The sequence below is a fragment of the Pinus tabuliformis genome, chromosome 9, assembly GCF_031772625.1.
Source record: "Pinus tabuliformis cultivar Carrire ecotype Pingquan chromosome 9, CPIR1, whole genome shotgun sequence".
Taxonomy (NCBI): Eukaryota; Viridiplantae; Streptophyta; class Pinopsida; order Pinales; family Pinaceae; genus Pinus; species Pinus tabuliformis.
In genome coordinates this window covers 1,145,151,759-1,145,174,424 of record NC_142307.1, presented here as the reverse complement: position 1 = coordinate 1,145,174,424, position 22,666 = coordinate 1,145,151,759, and the positions used below count along the sequence as shown (strand labels likewise).

The window sequence follows — 22,666 nt, the reverse complement described above, 5'->3', positions numbered from 1 at the left end:
TTCAAGGCAATTTAACAATTAGAAGGTGCTCCAAGTGTGCCTGTAATTGATCCTTTTTAAGGCAGTGAAAAACAGTCTGAAATTCAGATTTCATTCCAAACCAAAAAAGGTCACTCGGTACTTTTGCCAATCAAACACTATATATTCAATCAACGTGTTCTTAAGTAATTTAAAATTATAATTATCTACTACCACCATATCAATTGAGGGACCAGAAAAAAATAATGGCAATCAGAAGGGCTAAAAATTTAGGTTCAAATGAACTCTGAGCAAACAATTAAAGCTTGTTAACTCATTAGGACTGACTTATGAAACGCTTCTGAATTGTAAAAAGGGTCAATATATAACAGTCAAATAAACTAACCTGTAAGCTTGAAGGATAGAATTTCCAGTAAACGAAATTCACATTTCAGCGCCTACAACGAATGTCAGGTAACTAATAAAAATCACAAAAATAAAATTCAAAATTAAATATATCAGTGAAAAAACCTCGCGTGTGGATGCCTTGTCTGCTTGCAACTGATGCTAGTCACAGCACCAACTGTAAACAACCTCACACAGATTCAAGGTGATTAGACAGAACGCGGATAACAAAAAGTAAAAAGATACCAATGCAACATTAAAGCACAGTATGGTGAAATGAAGATAACCTGGAAGGCTCAAGCAATCTCCTGCTTTGATTAAATTTCATACATCTGATCTGTAATCAGCTTAGAAAAGGCATTCTAATTGTATATTATGTTCACATGATATCCATTCATTCAAAATGATGGCTAGTGTGAGAAAGCGTCCTCAAAATTGAATGGTAATCACAATGTTAGACACGCTTGAAGAGGGCTGGGTAAAATCTCCTGAGAAAAAAATCATTCTTGTAACATAGTCCATGTGCAGTGTACTTGTACTTCAACTCAATGGCTTTCAGGCACCCTGCAAGAATCACAGTAGATCAAAGAAATTAGAATAGAAGCATATTTGCTTCAATATCACACCAGTTAGAGTCTATGGTAAAAACAAAAGATATACTAGCACCAAAATAAGCTAAATACACGCCATTTTAAAAGATAACAAAAATACATAAAAGCATATGAGTTCATACAAATTATAAGAATATAGTGTAAAATTAAATAAAAACAGCTAACGCACTCCATAAATTATAAATTAGAGGATTTCATGCCACGTGGAATATTTTTTTTCAATCAGACCTAGTGGCTAGATACAGTCCGTTCTAACTTGGTCAATATTACAATAAATGTCTCAACGGGATTTTTAGGCAGAGTTGGGCAGAATCATGCATGCATTATGTCAAAATTGATCAGCTCGACCAGATGAACAAAACCCAGGTGCCAGAATTTTGAAATCAGCAGCAGTGTTGGAGATCAGACATAGTGGCAATATGACATCGTAGTAAAAGCGATGATGTGCCAATATCCTAGCAGGTACAAGGAAACAGAGACAAACCCAGTATAGATCAGGACATGCTGAGCAAAACCCAGGTTCCAGTTTTTCTAGGAGGGTCAAGGAATTGGAAATATACCACTATAGACCCATGTCAAATTGTTAAGAGAATATTCAATGCCAAGTCAAAGTCAAAAAAAAATCGTTGGGTCAAATCTAGCCATTGGAGAAAAGTCTACTAGCCATTACAACTATTTTTTTCTAAAGGGACAAAGTTATTTTCTTTTGGTCAATTCGCACTCTTTTATGTCGACAAATCAACTCACTCATGGAGCAAAAAAGCTGGACATGGGAAAAATCTTGGTACTATTTCACTTTTTGACTATCGAAGACCATTTTCAAAGGGAGATTATGAATTATTTTGGGCTATGTGGACAAATTTGACCCCCTTCGGAAAATTCATGTTATTTTGTAATATTTTAAGAAAATAAAAAAATGCTCAGTCCCAGATTGTTGAAGACTAGCAATATTTTAATGAGAAGTCAACTAGCCATTAGAATTTTTTCTATAAATGGCTAGACTCTCTTCCATTGTAATTGTTGTTGTTGTTGATCAATTGAGACAAGTGCTATCACAAATAAAATGTTCATTTTGCAAACTCTTGTAATTCTTTACAATTGTGAGACGGTTTTCGTCTTTGTTCTTTTTCTTGTTATGGTTATGGTTATTAGGCATAATTTATAAAAATTCTAATTCACTTCTTTGTATAAGTAAATCTATCCAAAGACTAATAATCTCTATCATCGAGGTGTTGATCTGGGGTAGCATCGGATGTGCTCTAGCCATGAAAATTGTTGGAGAGGCTAAAGCACATGAGATCTCCAAGATCCAGAAATGGTTTGGGAAACTCCACCCGGTTAGAGAGATTAAAATAATTAATATTTTCAATGGGTATTAATATAAAGTTGGGTGAGAAGGTTCTAAATAACATGGATCAAGCCAAGTCTAATCTTAGCCATTGATTAGAGATTTAATCTCAGTTGTTGAAGACTCAACAGAAAAAGTACAAGAGGAGGCTTGAGGGTCAGTTGGAGATACACCAAGTTGATCAGTCAGTTCGATTTTCTGGAGCGAGGTTTGCTGAAAAAACAGAACGAGTGATCAGAGTTGTAGTGAGGGGCAGCGAGTGCATAGCAAAGAGGTAGAGATAGTGTTGGAAGACCAGCGCAGAGGCAGAGAAGGCTACGCAAAGCCAGCAGGAGCCACGCATACGGCCAAAGTGACTGCGTAGAGGGCCTGCGTGGTTGACACAGAGGGCCAGAGAGCCAGCGCAGAGCATCAGTAGGCTGACACAAAGGGTTCTAGGCTGATGCAAAGGGTTCTAGGCTGACGCAGAGCCTCAGAGAGGCGTTGGGAAGATTTTTCTGCAGCAGACTTGCCGAATATCTGCTTTCGAAGAGAGGTATTACTGCCAAATTGATTTCTCTATCAAGTGAGCCAGTTTGGCACCCAGTTGTACTCCAGAAAAGTTGCTTAATAATAAAACCCTCAGAATTGCTGCACCAGTTTTCCCAAGTTGGGTTTTTCCAGGGACGATTGTCCAAAAATAACGATGTCCCTTGTGTGTTTGTCTATTTCTTTCAGTTGATGATTTGTAACTAGTTGAGACTGCATTTGTGTTTATTTGCAGTATTTATATGGTTAAATAACTTGTTAAAGAATAAAACAAGTAGGCGAAATAAACCTTATAGTGCAGGAAAATTTCTAAAGGGTTAGACTTAGAAATTTCAACATGGTATTAAAGGGTTGCAAATCACAGGGGAGCTAAAGGCACGAACTAAATCAGAGAATTTGCAGCAAAAACAGTTGTCCCGAGTGACAAAAGTTGTTCCTAAGCAGAAAGCAGCAGAGAAGGAGTGACGCAGAGGGCCTACGTCATCATTTCGAGCCAGAGAGGGCCAGCGCAGAGGCAAAGGAAGGTAGAAGAGGCTCACAAAGAGCCACGCATCCTGCTTAGCAAGGTAGGAGTGACGCAGTTGGCCAGAGGAGCGATTCAGCCTTGCCAGGATTGCACAGAGCTAAATGGCTCAGTTTCTTCAGTTGCTAGGGCCTAGGAGGTGCAGGCAGATTGTGGATTGTGAAGCTGGTGGGGTGTTGTTGTTGTTGAAGCAAAACAGTATCTAACGGGATAGAACCAAGGTAGAAGGGTCGCTACCTAGGAGGATTTCTAACCAAGAAATCCAGATCAGTGTTGCAGGAGCAAAGGGGATCGAAGAGGAGCTATTCGACTATTGGCAGAAGGGTTTCCAGAAGGGAAATTGAGACTCAGAGGGAGTCTACCAGAGGGTTTCCAAGAATGAAATCGAGATTCAAAGGGAGTCTAAAAGAGAATTTCCAGGAGTGAAGTAGAGACTCAGAGGGAGTCGAAGAGAAGAGAAGAAATGGCAATGAACAAACTGAGGGATCAAGACATGTTGGATGGGGCGTCCAACTTTGTCATCTAGAAGGCCAAGATCCTGTCTGTTCTGGATAGACATCGCATCAAGACCTTCGCCTTGAGAACCGTGGCTATCCCAGTCGACCCAACTGATAACGAAAGGTATGAGGATGCAATGGCCAAGGCAAAGTAGTTCAGCAAATTGTCGAGAAGAATACCGCAAAGGAGATGTGGGATACCTTGACGACACTGTATCAAGTCACTTCCTTGCAGAGGAAGATGCTACTGGAGAATCAACTGCGGTCATATCAAATGCAGAAGGGGGAGCAGATAGATCTATTCCTCAGCAGGTTGTAGGAGATTCAAGACCAACTTACTTCCATAGGGGCCATGCCGGATCAAGATTTAATGGTGAGGACCGCCCTGAACACAGTCTTCGAGGAGTGGGAGACATTCGTTTAAAGCATTTTGGGCAAAGCAACTCTTCCAGGATGGGAAGAGTTGTGGGCAGCTCTTTGCCAAGAAGAGATCATACGGTTGACCAAGGCGGGAAGTAGCAGGAAAGAAGGTCGAATCAAGAAAGAGAAGGAAGAGGATGTGGCTCTGGCATCTGCAGGACAACAAGGGAAGAGGAAGAAAAAGGACATCTCCAAGATAAAGTGCTTCCATTGTGGGGAATTGGGTCATTATGCAACCCAGTGTCCCAAGAAGAAGAATAAGGGAGAGGCTTCTGACTCTAAGGGGACGCCGGCTAAGGCGGAGAAGTGGAGACTGATGATGACTATGCCATGAGTGCTCATGTACCTCTAGAGAAGAGGTGGGGTGACATCGAGCTGTAGTCAGGAGGACTACAGGAGATGAGGGGCAGGATCCTTGACGTACCCAAACTCTTGGATCAAATTCGGCTACGGGAGCCCCGATAGACAGTGGCAGGATGACGGATGTCGATAGAAGCAAGATGCGGATAGAGTGGCAGAACAGTGCTAGAGTGCAAGGATCGGTAACAACACAGAGAGGGTTGCAGCAGTGCGAGAGGCACAAAGGAGGTTGCAGCAGTGCAAGAAGGCACAGAGGTGTTTGCAGCAGTGTGAGAGGCACAGAGTTGTTGCAGCAGCCCAAAGGCAACAAAGGGAGCACAGGATAGCAGCAGAGAGAGATTTAGCATCAAGAGGGCTTCTAGCCTGACAAGGATGTCAGTAGTTGGGTAGATCAGTTACCAACATCACAATAACTCAGTTGCAGTGCAGCAATAGCAGTAGTAGTGCTATGCCCAGCACGATGCAGCATGATGAGAGAGGGCTACAGTGTAGAGGCAGTGTTGGGAGAAAGGACTAGCAGCAGCACGGATGCAGAGGGAGTTGTCGTACAGATGTAGCAGTGGCAGTGGCAGAGCCATAGGTAGCAGTACAAGATGCAGCAGTGCAGAGGATGTTGGGCAGCAAGCCAAACATCAACATGGTTACCAGTGCCGAACAATCAGGGTGATGTTTAGTGGTGGAGCATTACGAGCACATTCCTCGCTAAGAGGGAGTGTTGATTTGGGGTAGCATCGGATGTGCTCTAACCATGAAAATTAGTGGACAGGCTAAAGCACATGAGATCTCCAAGACCCATAAATGGTTTGGTGAAATTCTGCCTGGTTAGAGAGATATTAAAATAATTAATAGTTTTAACGGGTTCCTATGTCTAAACTTAGGAAAATAAAAATATTAATGGCTATTAATATAAAACTGTGTGAGAAGGTTCTAAATGACATGGATCAAGCCAAATCTAATCTTAACCATTGATTAGATATTTAATCTCGGTCGTTAAAGACTCAACAGAAAAGTATAAGAGGAGGCTTGAGGGTCAGTTGAAGATACACCAAATTGATCAATCAGTTCGATTTTCTGGAGCGGGGTTTGCTGAGAGAAATCGAACCAGTGATCAGAGTTGCAGCAAGGGGCAGTGAGCAATGTTGCATTAATCGTTATCAGGATAATATCGGCGCGAGGAAAAAATCGGAAAAAATTGTAATTATTGGGAAATAATTGGAAATAATCGGGGAAAAAATCGTTTGGTACAAAAATATTCATTTTTTTTCATTTTTATTCAATTTTTTTAATATCTTAACTATCTACAACATAAAATAAATACATTGACACATAAATATGATAAAAGAACTAATATATAAGATGTTTAATATCATTTCTAGTGCTAAAATCACACATAACATTGAATCATGTCCTGAATAGTAAGTCCTGACTCCTGAGTCCCAACTCAGCTTCAAAATATCAACAAAAAATATAATAATGTATCTCATCATGTCATAATGTCATATACAATAAAATGAAGAAAATAACTAAAGTCTAGACTCTAATCCTATTGATTTCCTCTGCCCCTCTTGCGAGAAAATAACACAGCTTTCCTTTCCCTCTAGATGTAGATGCTGGTGCTGGTGGAGTTGGCAGTGGAGTCTGTTGTGCTCTAGAAGTTGAAGAACTAGAAGTAGGAGCTATAGGAGGTAGACCACGTCCTCTACTGGTGGCAGGGGTAGCCCGAGCAGGTGGTGTCACCTCCTCCTGCTCCTCCTCCTCCCCCTCCACTACATCCTGCACTAACCAATCATCAGCAGACTCCATGAGAGGCCTCTCGGCCTCAACCCTCCATGCAGCAGTGGTGTCAATCCCATCCAATGAGATGGCCTCCACATCAGGTGTCCTCTCAAGTTGCCTCACCCACAATCGAAGATTGTAGTAGACATAGACCATGTCATTAAGTCGCTGGGACTCCAACCTATACAAAGATCATGAAATAATAATTATTAATTATAAAAAAAATATTGTTTAATGAATTCAAACATTTATTTGGAAATTTGCAATATTTTAAATGTTTAAGTGTTAACCTGTTGCGCTTCTTGTTGTGTATTTTTTCAAATACACTCCAGTTGCGCTCACATCCTGAGGAGCTACATGTTTGGCTGAGGATGCGAATGGCAAGCTTTTGCAGAAGGGGTACCCTGCCACCATACATTCTCCACCATGCAGCTACAACAAAATTACAAATAAAATTTTAAATAAACATTAAAAAAAAATGGAATTTGAAGAGACAATGAAATTTGAAACAAAGTTACAAACTAAAAAATACCTGGCATTTTAATCGTCCTATCAATGACAGCTATCTCAAAGCCAAATGTGCCACCTGCCATCCTATATGTCTCAATTTCTTTAGAGATCTCTATATGTTCTGTTGGAGATCGCACCATCTTCTGGACACAGGATAAGAATCCATCCATGATCTCAGCATCAAATACAAACCCACATGCGTAAGAAAATGCGGGGTTCAGGAAAAGCCCAGCAGCATGAATGGGACGATGGAGTGTGTTGTTCCATCGCTCATCAATCACTCCCCATAGGAGGAGTTGTCTTTGAAACCCATCATCTCCCTTATCATCATAGTAGGCCCGAATGGCTTCTTTGGCACTGTCCATGGCCTCATACAAATAGCTCATTGCGGGCTTCTCACCATCAACCAACCGAAGAACCTTTACCAAAGGTTCAGTGACAGCGCACACCTCCTGCACTCCCACCCATAAGTCTTCCTGGTATGAAACTAGTCTGCATATGGCCTCTCCCTCTGGTTTGCGGCTCATTAGCAAAGCACGCCACTCCTCTGAAAGAAACATTCTCTTCACATCCCCCATAGAATTCAAGAGGGATTGAAGAGATATGAAACTGGTGGCAAACTGTGTAATGGCATGGCGCACCAACTCTTTGTTGTTGGTGAATCTTCTCATCAAGCTAAGCACAGATGTATGGTTATATATAACTTTTTTTAATGTTTTTGGATGAATCAACAATATCTTTGACAAAGGAAATTTTCCCTATGTCCTCCAACGTCAAATCAATATAGTGTGCAGCACAAGGTGTCCAAAATAAACTAGGATGCCTGTCCATAAGCATCCTGCCAACAGCAACATAATTTGCAGCATTGTCCGTTATGACTTGGACAACATTTTCTGCACCCACCTCCAAAATAAACACATCTAGCAAATCACATAAAGTTCTTGCATTTTTTATTTGTGCAGATGCATCAACAAATTTGATAAACATAGTCCCCTTGGAACAACTAACCAAGAAGTTTATAAGGGTACTCCCCTTTTGGTCAGTCCAACCATCTGACATAATAGTGCATTCTGTTTGTGCCCATGATGCCCTAAAATCATCCAATTTTTGGGTGCAGTCCAGCTTTTCATTTTGAAGAATCTGGCCTCTGAAATCATGATAAGAAGGGATTTTTGTACCTTGGGCCAACACTTGCAATAGCATCAATAGCAGGTTGGAAAAATGGATTATTCCTTACAATGCTGAAAGGAATATCACTCCAGAGAAGAAATTTTGCCAACAACTTGTCAGCTTGTTCTTTCTCAGTTCTTTTTAGCATTGAACTGATAAATGGTTGTGAACCAAGTGTGGTTCGAGGAACAAAAAATGATGTGGCAGCTACCGGATTGATTGATGTTGTAGTAGAACCAGTGCCACTTGCTTCAGCTGACTTTTTTAGTTGCCTCTTCATTTCTTCTTTGGCCTCTCTATTATGGTCTAAAGCTTCCAATGCTTTCATGGCTCTTCGGATGAGTTCAGGATTTGTATTCGTGCAAGGCCCCACATCAAATCTAGGGATTTGTGCAAGGTGATACTTCAATCTGTACACCTCCCCAGACATAGGGTGGCCACACAACTTGCAAGTCAAGTTTAGTCTATCATTCAGAGCTTTAGGTTCACCAAATTCCCAGAAAGGGTCCAATTTCCTTGGCATGTTTGTTTTTGAACTTTGAAGTTGAAAACTTGAATGGTGTTTCGGTGAAGTTGTGAACCTATGGGAAAATAAGGATTACAATTTAGTATTTACAAGTTACAAACTTACAATTTAGTATTTTAATTTTTACATTGTACAAAAACTAAAAAAAATTACATACATTTTAAGAAACCCCATTCCAAACCCAACCAAAAAAACTAAAAAAAATTTACATTGGGCAAATTTCATAAACCCCATTCCAAACCCAAGTTACCCAACCAAAAACAATGAAAAAAAACATAAACAAAGTTTCAAAACAATGAAAACAAAAAAAAATTGGTGCCCATACCGTTTCTATGGAGATAATCGGTCTCCTCCTCTTGATTTTCTCCTCCACGCACTTGAAATAGCTCCAATCCTCTCCAAGCAAAATCTCCAAGCCCTCTCCAACACTCCACTGCCCTCCGCGCGCCTAACTGTGCAAATGAAATGAAAAAAAATCGACTTTTGCCTTATAAAACCGCGCTGCCCCGACCCTCAGCGATAAATTGGGAAAAAATCGCGTATAAAAAAAAATACACGAGTATTACTCTCGATAATATCGGCTTCGGGAAAAAATCGCGATAAAGTGATAATATTATGATATTATCGCGATTTTAACAACACTGGCAATGAGTGCATAGCATAGAGGCATAGATAGTGCCGGAAGACCAGTGCGGAGGAAGAGAAGACTACGCAAAGCTAGCAGGAGCTACGCAGAGCCAGCAGGAGCCATGCAGAGGGCCAAAGTGACTGCGCAGAGGGCCAGAGGGCCTGCATGGGTGACACAGAGGGCCAGAGAGCCAACACAGAGCATCAGTAGGCTGGCACAGAGGGTTTTTGGCTGACGCAGAGGGTTCTAGGCTGACGCAGAGCCTCAGAGAGGCGTTGGGAAGATTTTCGTGGAGCAAACTTGTCGAATATCTGCTTCCGAAGAGAGGTGTTACTGCCGGATTGATTTCTCTGTCGAGTGAGCCAGTTTGGCACCCAGTTGTACTCAAGAAAAACTACTTAATAATAAAACCCTCAGAACTGCTGCATTAGTTTTCCCAAGTTGGGTTTTTCCGGGGACAATTGTACAAAAATAACGGTGTCCCTTGTGTGTTTGTCTATTTCTTTCAATTGATGATTTGTAAGTGGTTGAAACTGCATTTGTGTTTATTTTCAGTATTTATATGGTTAAATAACTTGTTAAAGAATAAAACAAGTAGGTGAAATAAACCAGATAGTGCAAGAAAATTTCTAATGGGTTAGACTTAGAAATTTCAACACGAGGAACTAATATGCTCCATGGAGACAAGCGACTAGGGATTCTTCTACTTGTTTGATCTTGCTTGCAGGTGAATTGATCCAACGGTTTTGGACTGCTTCGAAATAAAGCTTCATTATTGCAATGATTTTGGATTTCACCGAACACAGAGAGTAGAGGTCGGAAACGCCAAAGATAAACCGCTACAGAAACAAGTTTCATTTCCCATATTTTTACACTTGTATTTAGTCAAATGGCTACAGATATACAAGTGGAGAGGGTTTTCCTTGCTAGACTTGCATTCTACTGCCATCGAATGTAAGTTCTCAAGGCATACAGGTAAGCATCTTAATCCAGGACTTACTATTTTTAGCTCTATAATCATTTATGGTCATTATATTGTGTAAAAGATGAAATTCCGTTATATTCCAGCTGTAAAAATTCACTATTGAAACACTGGAAAAAAATTGTGTAAATAAATATAACCAGAAATCTGAAAGGGCAATTTCCAGCTAGCTGGAAATTGCATTTTTAGCGAAAGATTTGATAGAGGGGAGGCCCTAAAGCCTCTAAAGTACCCTCTAGCCTTCCCTCACTTTAGGGTGACTTCTCTAGAGGTGTCTTGCACATTGTGGGTTGGCTGTAATAACAAATCAGCTTGTTTCCCTTGCATTTTTACCCACAGGAGAGCAAGCTGTTTTCACTCATAATTCTTAAAATGTGTATTGAAAAAGAAAAATAACTCTAAAGTTTAAACAGATAGGATAAATTTCATAGACAAAAATCCATAGGTTGCAGTGCATATTTTGAATGATTTGGCTACTAATGGTTTGCTGTTAGAAATCTGCATTGTTTTATCATTGTTTTATCAACAAGATAGTAAGCAAATCTAGAACAACTTCATCCCATTGACTCCATATAAGGCACTGATCACATATCGAACAATTGGGGCATATTTAGGGAAGCCTCCATTGCCTGTTTAGGAAGCGTTGGGCCTAAATAGCAGGGGCTCTAACGGAGGTGACAGTGGGTCCCTTCCCTGTTCGTGCCAATCTAACAAGACTGACAGGACCTTAGCAACTCTACTAAAAAGACAGTAACATTTTTTTGTGTTGTTGCCGGGGATGAGGTCTTTCAACCTGGTTTTATACAACATCCATCCACTTGGGTAAGTTTTTTTTATTGTTGTGTTTTGACGGGATTGTTGTAAAGGACTAACTTGCAAGTCTCATCTAGCAACATCAACGAAGGGTGCTCTAACAGAACCCAATCAGATAAGAAGGTACAATACAAAAAACAGTTTTCCAAGATAAGAATTAAGGTAAATATTGGCGGCTCCACATTTATGATATCATGATTGGTTAGCATATTCTGAGCTTAAAGAATTATCGTCTTATGTCTAAAGTATTGATCATGGTAAGATGTTATCTTTTAAATATATACATGTTCCTCTTGATCTATCATGTTTCAAGATATCCACATTTGCTCTCATTTGATGTATTTGTCCATGTTCCAAAAGTTTATGGGAACCAGCCATTATCATCCAATTACTTTGAGTCTCAAGAGAACTTTCGGTAAAATCACATTCATAGATATCAGGTCGATGTGTTTCGAACCACCCAATGTGGTTCATCGTCAGGGCTAAGATGGAGAGTCTGATCTGAGCAGCAATCAAATAATGTAAAGAAGAAGAGAAAATCAATTCCCAATGGTTGAATCATAACGGTAAAAAAATCAATTAATAATATTTTTATTGTAACATCTAAAAACCTATTAATAACCAAAGAAGAAATTAAAGAGTTTTAATAAGCAACCATAAACAAAGAATTAAAATAAAAATGATAAAAAATAAGGAAAGGACAACAACATAATTTATATATAGGAAAAATAAAGAGTAATAAAAAATAAAAGTCAAAAAAGGAACAGAATTACTAAGTAAGAAATATAAAAATATACAATATATATGTATATAAAAGAAAAGCTATATCTAAAGAAATATAATTATGAATGAGAACGGAAAAATTAAAAATTAATAAAGGATAAAAGAAAGGACCAAAAAAATAAATTGAAGGATAATAAATATTAAGTACTATATATATATATACACACACTATTAAAAGCAAGGTAAACAAAGAAATTAACCAAGGATAAATGAAAGGACTCAAAAATAATATAAAGAATAAAATAAAGAGTATTAATTACTAAGTATTATAAAAATGAATATTAATGAAAATAAATAAGCAAATAAATGATATATATATATATATGAACATAAGAACAGAAAAAAAAAAAGGAAAAGATCCAATATCAACCATTAAAATTAATCTCTTCATATAGAATGCAGGGTTAATAATAAGCCATTTAAATAAGTAAATAGTAAGAAAAGGGAACAAAACATATAATCATAAGGTAGGATTGAAAATGAATGCAGGTAACCAACAAATAAAAGAAAGGAGGGGAAACAACTAGAAATGAAAACCATTAAGAGGAAAGGGCAAGGATCCAGCAATTATTAATTTTCTAGTCATCGTCTCTATTCAGAGTAATTCTTTCAATCTCGATGGCCTCTCTAACTTTCAGTGATGGAAATGATCAATCCTAGCAATGACCTGGGCCTTTGCTATACATGCGGTGTTTTGTCTTCTCAACATGTTATGCCAACACTAATGAGCGAGTCCTACAATGTTTGAGGTCGGCAGCGTGCTCATGAATCCTTTGATTTATGGAGCGATCAGTTTCTCCAATGTAGGGGGTCCCATAGTGTTGATTTTCTAGTGCAATTAAGGTTAGCACAATATTTCTGAAATTATGTTAATTACTTTTGATGTAGATCTTTTAATTTGTTCCAATATATAATTCAGCAATTATACTTCAGAAATTCAACAATAAAGAACAGTAGAACAACAGAGATCACAATGCACTAAAGAGAGACAATATTTACCCTGGGAAAACCCACTACAAGGAAAAACACAGCATCATTTTCAATAGAGAAATTCTTCGTGTTCAATGAGAGACACGCCTAGACCTATGGTCAAACCTAGTCTTCTCCTCCAAGTCTAGTCACCCAAATCTAATCATGCACTTCTAGAATTTTGGCCCTCTTGCAATACCAATTACCCAAAATTTCAGCCCTGTAATAGTTGCCCCATTAACCAAGAAAATTTTGGCCCCCCTACAACAGTTGCCCCAGAAACTACGAAACACAAAGAGAGATTTATTCACATGTGCGAGTTGCTAGAGAGATAGGAGAGAGGAAATTTGACCTTCTTCTTCATCATTCTTTGTCCTTCACTCGCTTGCCCAGAAACTGTCTTGAGAGAGGAATGTGAATTGCCCAAATGAGGAGCTTGAGCTGCCTTTATATAGGAGTTTGTCTAGGGTGAATGGACATGTCTCTAGGCCAAGGCTGGCTTGTCACTTTTGGAGCCAAAAATATCATTTTAAAAATTCAAATTTACATCTTTTAAAAGTCACAATGGGATTTTGACTCAAAATAAATTTTCCTTTGACTCAAGCATTTATAAATATGCTTTATAATGAGAAATATAATTACATCAAGTGACCACAAGTACATTATGAAGATTGACCATAGTTACAAATCCAACACTCCCTCTTAACTAGGGAGGTATTCATAATCACCATCATAGGTGTTTTAGATTGAACAAATTTCTCTAAAAAAAGGTTACCCATTATTACCAGCATCATCATTTATCATCAACATCCGCTAGCGGCCATATTCGAGGCGGTACCAAACCCATGGCAATGTCATCAGCATATCAAGACTCACTCCTCCAGAGTGATCGGTCCTCGAATCCCATGGCCACCACCTAGGCCAAAATGTTGAGACCCTCAACTAGCAAGCACTCACTCACCCTTCCTGGTGAGCACTTTGGGCCAAGACCTCACTCAACCCCTTCTTGGTTGGTGATCGGGTCTAGATGTTGAACCAGACCTCACTCCACCCTAGCGAGTGTGCGATCAAGTTCTAGGAACTCACTCCACCCTTGTGGTGTCTGATCAGGGTCTACATGTTGAAGGACCTCACTCCATTGTGCCTAATGTGTGATCAAGGTCCAAGACCTCACTCAATTTGTGGCTGCTGCATCCATGTGGACTACACCGGACGTTGCGCATGTCATGTTGTGTTGTGTGTTCTCTAGCGGAGTTGGGACTATTCCCTTTCAACCTGAGACTCACTTCCACCCTCTTCCTCTGCAGTGAAAGAACTTTGACAGAAGTGACACTAAGCACTCACCAAGCACACGAACCTCGTACCTAAGGCATATCTTTAAGACAATGGCAACCGGGCCATCATACCGGATGGGACTCCTACACCAAATAGTGTGCGGTCTAGTTGGGACTTCATAACGGGATATCCCTTGAATGTTGGCGAGTCTAGCACCGCCAACAGTAGGTCAAGCGAAGGTCACCAAGGGTAATCCTCATGCTCCCGAAGTGAGGGAAAGTCAAGTGAAGGTCAAAGGAGGGCTCTAAGGATAGATTGACTCACACGTGTGGTAGCAGCAATTGCTGTGGTAGCAGCAATTGCTGTGGTAGCAGCAATTGCTGGGGGCCCAAATTTCTGATCTGCAATGGAGGCCGAAATTTCTGCAGCTGGAGGCCGGAGAAGTGTTATTGGAAGAGATTTGACTGGGTTTGACAGGATCAAGGTTAGCACATCATTCGAAGAGGTTGGTCTTGGTCTTGGAGGGTTCTGAAATCAACCTTAAGGTCTTGGAATTTGTCAATTGAAGAATCTATAAGGAAGAGAAGAAATTTGTGGGTTTTCCTCTCAAGTGGAGAGGTTTTGGCCCTAGCTTGCAGCTTATATTTTGTGTTCTTGTTCTTCTTGTTTTGGTAGTTGTTTGATGATTCAAAAATGTAATAATAAGTAACAAAGCTAATAAGTAAAAGAACATCACAAGCAGTTATTAAGTAAAGAGAATTAATCATAATCATTGCCCAATTGAATTATCAACATGGTATCGGAGCTAAGGTTGGCTAAGGGCATCATGAAGATCTCCTCTACATTGAAGAAGTTCATCAAGAAGTGTTCAAAGGTAGCAAGCTATCTCAAGAAAGGCATCAAGGAAGCATGGAGCCTCTTATTCTCTACAAAGAAGGAAGTAATCAAGGAAAAGGATGAAGGTCTCTTCTCAGCACTCACTGGCATATTCCAAGACGAGAGCATTTGGGTAATTGATAGTGGTGCATCTAGGCACATGGCAGGTCATCACAAACAATTGAAGACTTTATCAAAGGGAAAATATTCTTACTCAGTGGAACTTGGAGATAACAAAAGCTATCCCGTGAGAGGTATTGGATCAACCTCTATAGAGTTGGAGAATGGAAGCAACATTCACCTCAACAACATCTTATTTGTTCCAGGTTTGCATAAGAACTTACTTTCCATTTCAAGTCTAGAAGATAAGGGTGATAGAGTAGCTTTCATTGATGGAAAAGTTGTAGTATGGAGTAAAAACTCAAGCATAGAGAATGCTAGAGTAATTGGCATCCGAGAAGGAAGACTTTACAGGTTGATATCTCCTCTAGCACAAGCTTTGGTTCATGTTGAAATTAGCCCATGTGAACTCTGGCATAGAAGATTTGGTCATCTACATTTCAAAATCCTTCCAACTCTAAGTTCCATAGTAGATGGAATACCTAAACTGAAAGAACATCATGAAGGAGTATGTAAGGGATGTGCATTGGGTAAGAATACCAAGAGACCATTTGGAAACAGTGCTTCACGGTCAAAAAGAAATCTTCGATCTCATTCACTCCAATGTATGTGGGTCTATGACTCCTAAATCACTTGGAGGTCATTTATATTATGTCACATTTATAGATGATCATTCAAAAAAGACCTAGGTTTACTTAATGAAAACCAAGGAAGAAGTATTTACAAAATTTCAAGAATTCAAAGTTGAAGTGGAGAACGTTACAGAAAGAAGAATCAAGATACTAAGATCCGATAATGGAGGAGAGTATATATCCAAGGATATTATAGCATTCTGTAAGGACTCTGGGATTAAGCGGGTGTTAATAGTCCCATATAATCACGAACAAAATGGAGTTGCAGAACAAAATAACTGATCCATTGAAGAAAGTGTAAAAGCGATGTTACATGATCAAGATCAACCAAAATTTGTTGAGTGAAGCCACGAAGACAGCAGTATATATTCAAAATCGAAGTCCCCACAAGTCGCTGGACAATAAGACTCCCGAAGAAGTATTCACTGGGAAGAAACCTATTGTAGATCATCTTCGAATCTTTGGGTGTCCCGTATATATTCATATACCAAAGGACAAAAGAAAGAAGTTGGATCCATCAGGCATGAGAGGAACATTTGTTGGCTACAACAACTCCTCTAAGGCTTATAGAATCTACATAAAGGAAGGACATCATATAGAAGTAAGTCAAGATGTCATATTTGACGAGAGTATCGCATTCAAGAAATCTAAGGAACTTCCCATGGACTCTAATGACGAAGAACTTCCAGTATTTGAAGAAGAAGTTAACAGGGAAGAAGAAGAATCTCATCATGAAGATGAGGGTCCCAGTGAACCCATTCAACCTGTGGTCCTCCCCAAATCAAGAAAGAGACCAAATTGGTTGAAATCTACACTACTTGATGCAGAAGGTCATGGGGCAGCAAAAGGCTCATTTAGAGAAAGCAAGAAACCCAAGAGATATTTTAGGTATGCTACATACATGACAAAACTAACAGAAGCAGAACCATCTACTTTTATAGAATTTTTCAATCATCAAGAATGGAAGAATGCCATGAATGAAGAGTATCAATCTATAATGAAGAATGGAGTTTTGGAGATCATACCTAGCCCGAAGACTAATCTGTGGTAACTTCCAAGTGGATCTATAAGATCAAAGATGCGAAAAATGGAAGTATAGATAAATATTGTTGATTGGGGTAGCATCAGATGTGCTCTAGCCATGAAATTTGGTGGAGAGGTTGGGGCACATGAGATCTCCAATACCCTGAAAGGGTTTGGGCAGATTCTAAACAGTTCAGGAGATATTAAAATAATTAATATTTTTAATGGAGTCCCTAAGTCTAAACTTAGGGAAATTAAAATATTAATGTGGATTAATATGAAACTATGTTAGAATGGTCCAAAAGAAATGGATCAAGCCAGATTTAATCTTAGTCGTTGATTAGGGACTTAATCTCGGCCGTTGATATGTCAACGAGAAAAGTATAAGAGGAGGCTTGAGGATCACTTGGAGAAAACACCCGAGTGATCATTCATTCTATTAGAACGGGGTTTGCTAAGAGAGATAGAATTAGTGATCGGGAGATGCAGTTGAGGGGCATTTGTGTACAAAGAGACAGAGAAGCAGAGATAGCGTCGGGAAAGTAGCGCAGTAGTCGAGGAGAGTGATGCAAAGCCAGCCAAGGCTCACGCAGGGCCACACAGAGGCAACCGGGAGCTGCACAGAGCCTCAAAAAGGCCAGCGTTGCTGACGCAGAGGGCTAGAGGGCAAACGCAAGGCCTCCCAAGGCTGACGCAGACCCATCTGGGGTGACACAGGGCCAGCGTTGGGCAAAGAGGGACTGACACGGGCCAGAAAGAGGCGGCACTGGAGTTTCTGGGGCAGATTTGTGCTGAGTGGCTGCCAAAAGGTTTATCCGAGGTTTCAGCCAGGAGATTTGTTAAAAACTAAGAGGTATTACTGCCAAGGAAATTCTCTGTTGGGTAGGCCAGTTTCGGCACCCAAATTGTACTCTGATATTGCTTAATAAGAAAACCCTCAGATAGCTACACCGGTTTTCCCACATTGGGTTTTTCCGAGGACATTAGTCCAAAAATAATGGTGTCATATGGTGTAATTGTTTCTATTTCCTTTAGTTGTTGATCTGTAATATGTTGAGCATGCACTAGTGTTTATTTTCAGTATTTACAAAATAAATAACTTGTTAAGTAAAATAACAAGTAGGTAGGAATAAATCAGATAAAGTGCATGGAGGGTTTCTAATTAAGTAAACTTAGAAACTTCAACATGGTATCAGAGCGTGATTGCAAATCATAGGAGGACTAAGGACATCAGCTGAGCAGAGCGATAGCAGCAGAAAACAATTGTCCCAAGATGACAAAAGTTGTTTCTAGCAGAGCAGCAACAAGGGAAGGGTGACGCAGTGCCTGCGTCATCAAAGGTGAGCCGGGAAGAGGCAACACAGAGGCTAAGGAAGGCAAAGGGAGCCTCACGCAGAGCCACACAGTAGCTGGGAGGGCTGACACGGTTAGCTAAGGAGGCTAGGTTGCTTGTGCCGGGATTGCGTAGTGCCTGGGAGCTCTCACCTTCAGGTTGTTGGGGTTTAGAAGGTTGTGGGAATATTGTAGAGTGGAGCTAGTGAGGTATTGTAGTCAGAACAGTACCTAACAGAGCAAGGCCAGAGGAGCTGCTACCGAGGGTTTCTCGCTGAGGAACCTGAATTAGTGGTGCAGTTGCACAAGACGATCAGAGTAGGGGGCATCTCGACAATGATAGAAGGATTTCCATGAAGGAAATCAGGACTCAGAAGGAGTCTAGAAGAGAACTTCCAGACGGGAAGTAAAGACTCAGAGGAGTTGAATAGAGAACTTCTAGGAGGGAAGTAGAGAAGCATCATGGCACTACAAGGAGTAAGAGACCAGGATAGATTGGACGAAGCATCAAACTTCGCAGTCCGGAAGGCCAGAATCTTATCATTACTTGACAAAAATCGTGTCAAGAACTTCGCCTTGAAGGTAATAGCTATCCCAATCGACCCCAATGATAACGACAAGTACGAGGAGGCAATGGCGAGGGCCAATAGCATCATCCTTGATGGGGTCAAGGATCATGTAGTAGCACACATAGTCGAGAAGGAAACGGCATTTGAGATGTGGGAGGCTCTCAAGAAATTGTACCAACATACTTTTGTGTCGAGAAGAATGATGCTTGAGAATCAGTTGAGGTCATATCAAATGAAGGGAGAACCGATTGACACCTTCCTCGGAGGACTGAATGAGATCCGAGATTAGTTGACTACTATGGAGGCAACACTGGATCAAGAGCTGATGGTGAGGACAACCCTGAATGTTGTCTCAAAAGACTGGGAGGTATTTGTCCAGAGTATACTGGGAAGAGGGACTCTCCCACCTTGGGACGAGATGTGGGCAACTCTTCGCCAGGAAGAGATCAGACGGTAGTGGAAGACGGGTAGCAGCAGCAAGGGGATCAAAGTTGAGCAGGAGGAGGAAGATGTTGCCCTAGCATTTGAGGGAAAGTAGGAAAAGCGAAAGAAGAAAGATCTCTCCAAGATCAAATGCTTCCACTGTGGGGAGCTAGGTCATTATGCGACCCAGTGTCCAAGGAAGAAGAGTAAGAGAGAGTCTTTCGAGACTAAGGCAGCGCCAGCACAGGCAGAGAAAGAAGTTTTGATAGACGATGATTGTGCCATGAGTGCACGTGCACCACTTGAGCGGAAGTGCGTAGACATCGAGTTGTAGTTAGGCAGACTACAGGCAATGAGGGGCAGGATCCTCGAGGTACCTAGCCTCTTGGATTAGACCTTGCTACGGGAGCCCGAAGAAGAGTAGTAGGATTGGCTGATGTGGGTAGAGATGGATGCAGATGGAGCGGCAAAGAGAGCTACAGTGCAAGAGTCCCAAGACAGTGCGACACTAGCAGGCTGCAGCAGTGCGAAAGGCATAGGAGTGTTGCACCAATGCAAGATGGCACAAAGAGGTGTGCAACAGTGCGAGATGTAGGGAGTTGTTGCAGCAGCGCAGAGGTCAAAGAGGGAGCACTTGTTAGCGACAGAGGGAGCTTCAGCATCAGTGAGTGTCTCTAGCCCAACAAAGAGGTCAAGTTGGGAGATCAGTTACTTACTTCTCAGTAACTGAGTTGCACTGTAGCCGTGGGTAGCACGATGCAGCATGATGAGAGGAGGTGCAGTGTGGATCAATGTTTTAAAACTCCGACTCGGTATCGACTCGGTCGGCTCGATTTCAATGACTCGGTCGTTGTAAAAAATACATTAAATATTTATTTTTTTTATAAAAAAAATATAATTTTAAAGATTTTCACTCATGTTTCCAAACACAGCATCAGAATATAGATAGAAGACAACATATGATCAAAATAGGCTCATGACACCCACTGCACTGTCTAATACATACATGATGATGATATAAAGATCAAAACAAAAACACATAACTAAGGAGGCTAGAAATGGCCTTTACAACAGAAGTAAACTATGACCAGTCCTACTGGCTACTGCTATAGGAACCAAGATCATCTGGATCAATCTCTAGATTAGAGTTAGACAGGGGGCCCCATGGCTCCTCATCATCATCATCTCCAACTGCAATTGTAGAAGTGGTAGCACTAGCAGGCTGTGCAGCCGCTGCAAGCTGAGATAGACGAGATATGCGCTTCTGTCGTGGCTGAGTAGAGGAAGTGCCTACAACTAGAGGACTTGTTGGCTCTGAGGCTAAGGCTGGTACAAGTGGATCGAGATCTGTATTCAACTGAACATGTTGTTCGAGTGATGCTATCATCTGTAATTCATAATCAATATCCTCATCAGAAGCAAACTCTGCTGGATGACTCTCCACTACCCAATCTGATGTTGGATCAATGTCTTCCAACACAATGGGATCTGAATCAGGTCTTTTGTTCAACAATTGGTTGCGTCTGAGCCGGAGGTTGTATTGGACATAGACTAGATCATTTAACCATTTTTGATCCAAAGGGTGTCTCTTCTTTCTGTGAATCCTCTCAAACACAAACCAATTGCGCTCACACCCAGTTGCACTGCAAGTTTGACTCAAAATACGAATTACAAACTTCTGCAATTCAGGACAATGGCTACCAAAAGCCTCCCACCATTGTGTTGCAAAAAACATAGGAGTGTAATGAGTTAGCTCAACAAAATTACAAATTATATCCAACTTTCAAATTATAAACGATTTAACAAAATAAGTATTAAGAATTTGAAAATTGAAATTTGTTTTAACCTAGCTCATCTGCTTCCCTTGCAATCTTTGCTAGGTTCTTCCCAAAGGTACCTAAGGCATTGCTGAAGGTTGTGACCTGTTGATGTATCTCCAGCTGATCACACTCCAATGGGATCATGCGATCAATGCAGTCAATCAATCCATCTCTAACCTCCCCCCTCAAAGCTCCTGTCGCCTTAGCTTTATAATGATACCGTGGGTTCAAAAAATACCCAGTTGCATATATAGGGCGATGGAGTTGATTGTTCCATCTTTCATCAATGATTGCCCAAATGGGCCCATACTTAGCCACTTTATCCTTGTATGCCCTCTTTATTTGCTCCTTTGCTTGATCCATAGCCTCATAAATGAAGCCCATAGCCAATCTTTCCCCATCCACCAACCACAACACCTTAACCACTGGCTCAGCAAGCTTCACTATCTCTATTGCCTTTCTCCAAAATATTTCTTCATTAACTTTCTTTTTCAATTCTTTGCCTTCCAGTTTGCGAGACCACTAGCTTTGATTCCATTCTTCACTGGAAAAAATCTTTTGCAAGTTTCTATGTTGTGAAAGCATAGATTGCAATATCAAAAAATGAGTAGCAAATCTAGTGATGGCAGGCCTAATAATATCCCTACCCCCTGTGTGTTTCCTCATCAGGCTCAAAATCCATGAATGATTGTAGATAAATTTTGTTATGCTTTTGGCATGATCTACAGTGTTTTTGACCCAATCTAATTTGCCAATATCCTCAAGCATGAGGTCTATGCAATGTGTAGCACATGGGGTCCAAAAGATGGTTCTGTGTTTTTCCTCTACCAGTTTACGAGCAAGAACATAGTTAGAGGCATTATCTGTGATGACTTGAACAACATTAGCCACCCCCACCTCCTCAAAAACCTCATCCAATAGCTAAAACAACAATTGTCCATCTTTTACCTTATCAGATGCATCAACTAATTTTAGAAACATGGTTCCCTGTGGGTAGAAGATAAGAAAGTTTATAATGGTAAGGTTTCTTTGATCAGTGCATCCATCTAACATGATGGTACATCCTATTCTTGCCCATGAGTCCTTGAAATCTTTCAAATACTCATTAATGGAGGCAATTTCTTTCTGCAAACAATACCCCCTTAGCTCATGCATAGTAGGGCCTTTGAAGCCTTTTCCAGCAACATGTATGGCATCAAACATAGGCTCATAATATGGTGAACGGGAAGCATTGAAGGGGATATCAGCATCATACCACCATCTACATATGTAATCACAAGCAGTCTCCCTCAATTCTTTCTTCCAATGGTCATCTAAAGTGGGTTGCATATGACTTTTACTAGCTTGAGGACCATGTGCATCTGATGGAGAGGAGGGAGTGAAATAACTTTTGATATTCATATCACCCTTTTTCATTTTACCCTTTCCCTTTTCTTGAATAGACTCGAAAGAGGGAGGAACATATCAGAAGGGATTGGATGCATTAGTACAAGGGATAGAGGAAGAACCCTCAAAATCAAAATGGGGGTTGGTAGGCAGCATTTTTTGTATATTCCTCTTCCTCCCAATTTCAGCCTCTAACTCTTTTTGCCTAGCCTTATCTTCTTTAAACTTCTCAAAGCTGGCTAACAAATCCTTCCTAATCTCCTCAATTTCTAGTGAGGTACATGGAGTAATCTGGCCTCTAATCCCTGCCAAGTGTTGTTTTAGCCTATTAATGCCCCCAGGACCATCCTTAATATTCCTATTGCAAAATTTGCAATGCATTCGACTATCAACCATTTCAACA

At 40.5% G+C, this 22,666-nt stretch overlaps 2 protein-coding genes across 2 annotated transcripts in view; both read right to left on the bottom strand.

Moving 5' to 3' along the window:
* Positions 1-588: 588 nt before the first annotated feature.
* The window catches only part of LOC149152678 (UDP-N-acetylmuramoyl-L-alanyl-D-glutamate--2,6-diaminopimelate ligase MurE homolog, chloroplastic-like), a 215,944-nt gene continuing 193,866 nt past the window's right edge, over positions 589-22,666 (bottom strand). Inside the window, 1 exon segment of the mRNA XM_089438713.1 lies at positions 589-927. Coding sequence (XP_089294839.1) covers positions 909-927 — 19 coding nt within the window. The 3' untranslated portion in view covers positions 589-908.
* Positions 6,054-6,850, bottom strand: LOC149152679 (uncharacterized). Its single transcript, XM_089439021.1, has 2 exons — positions 6,717-6,850; positions 6,054-6,607 (listed from the first exon to the last, which is right to left on the bottom strand). Exons 1-2 carry the CDS (start codon positions 6,842-6,844, stop codon positions 6,181-6,183), a joined length of 555 nt encoding a protein of 184 aa, XP_089295147.1. The 5' UTR covers positions 6,845-6,850; the 3' UTR covers positions 6,054-6,180.

Bases quoted from the DNA above. Each gene is read 5' to 3' on its own strand.
- LOC149152679 (XM_089439021.1), bottom strand. From the start codon at position 6,844: ATGTATGGTGGCAGGGTACCCCTTCTGCAAAAGCTTGCCATTCGCATC. The intron at 6,608-6,716 runs GTTAACACTTAA...ATCTTTGTATAG, and splicing joins CACAACAAGAAGCGCAACAG to GTTGGAGTCCCAGCGACTTA.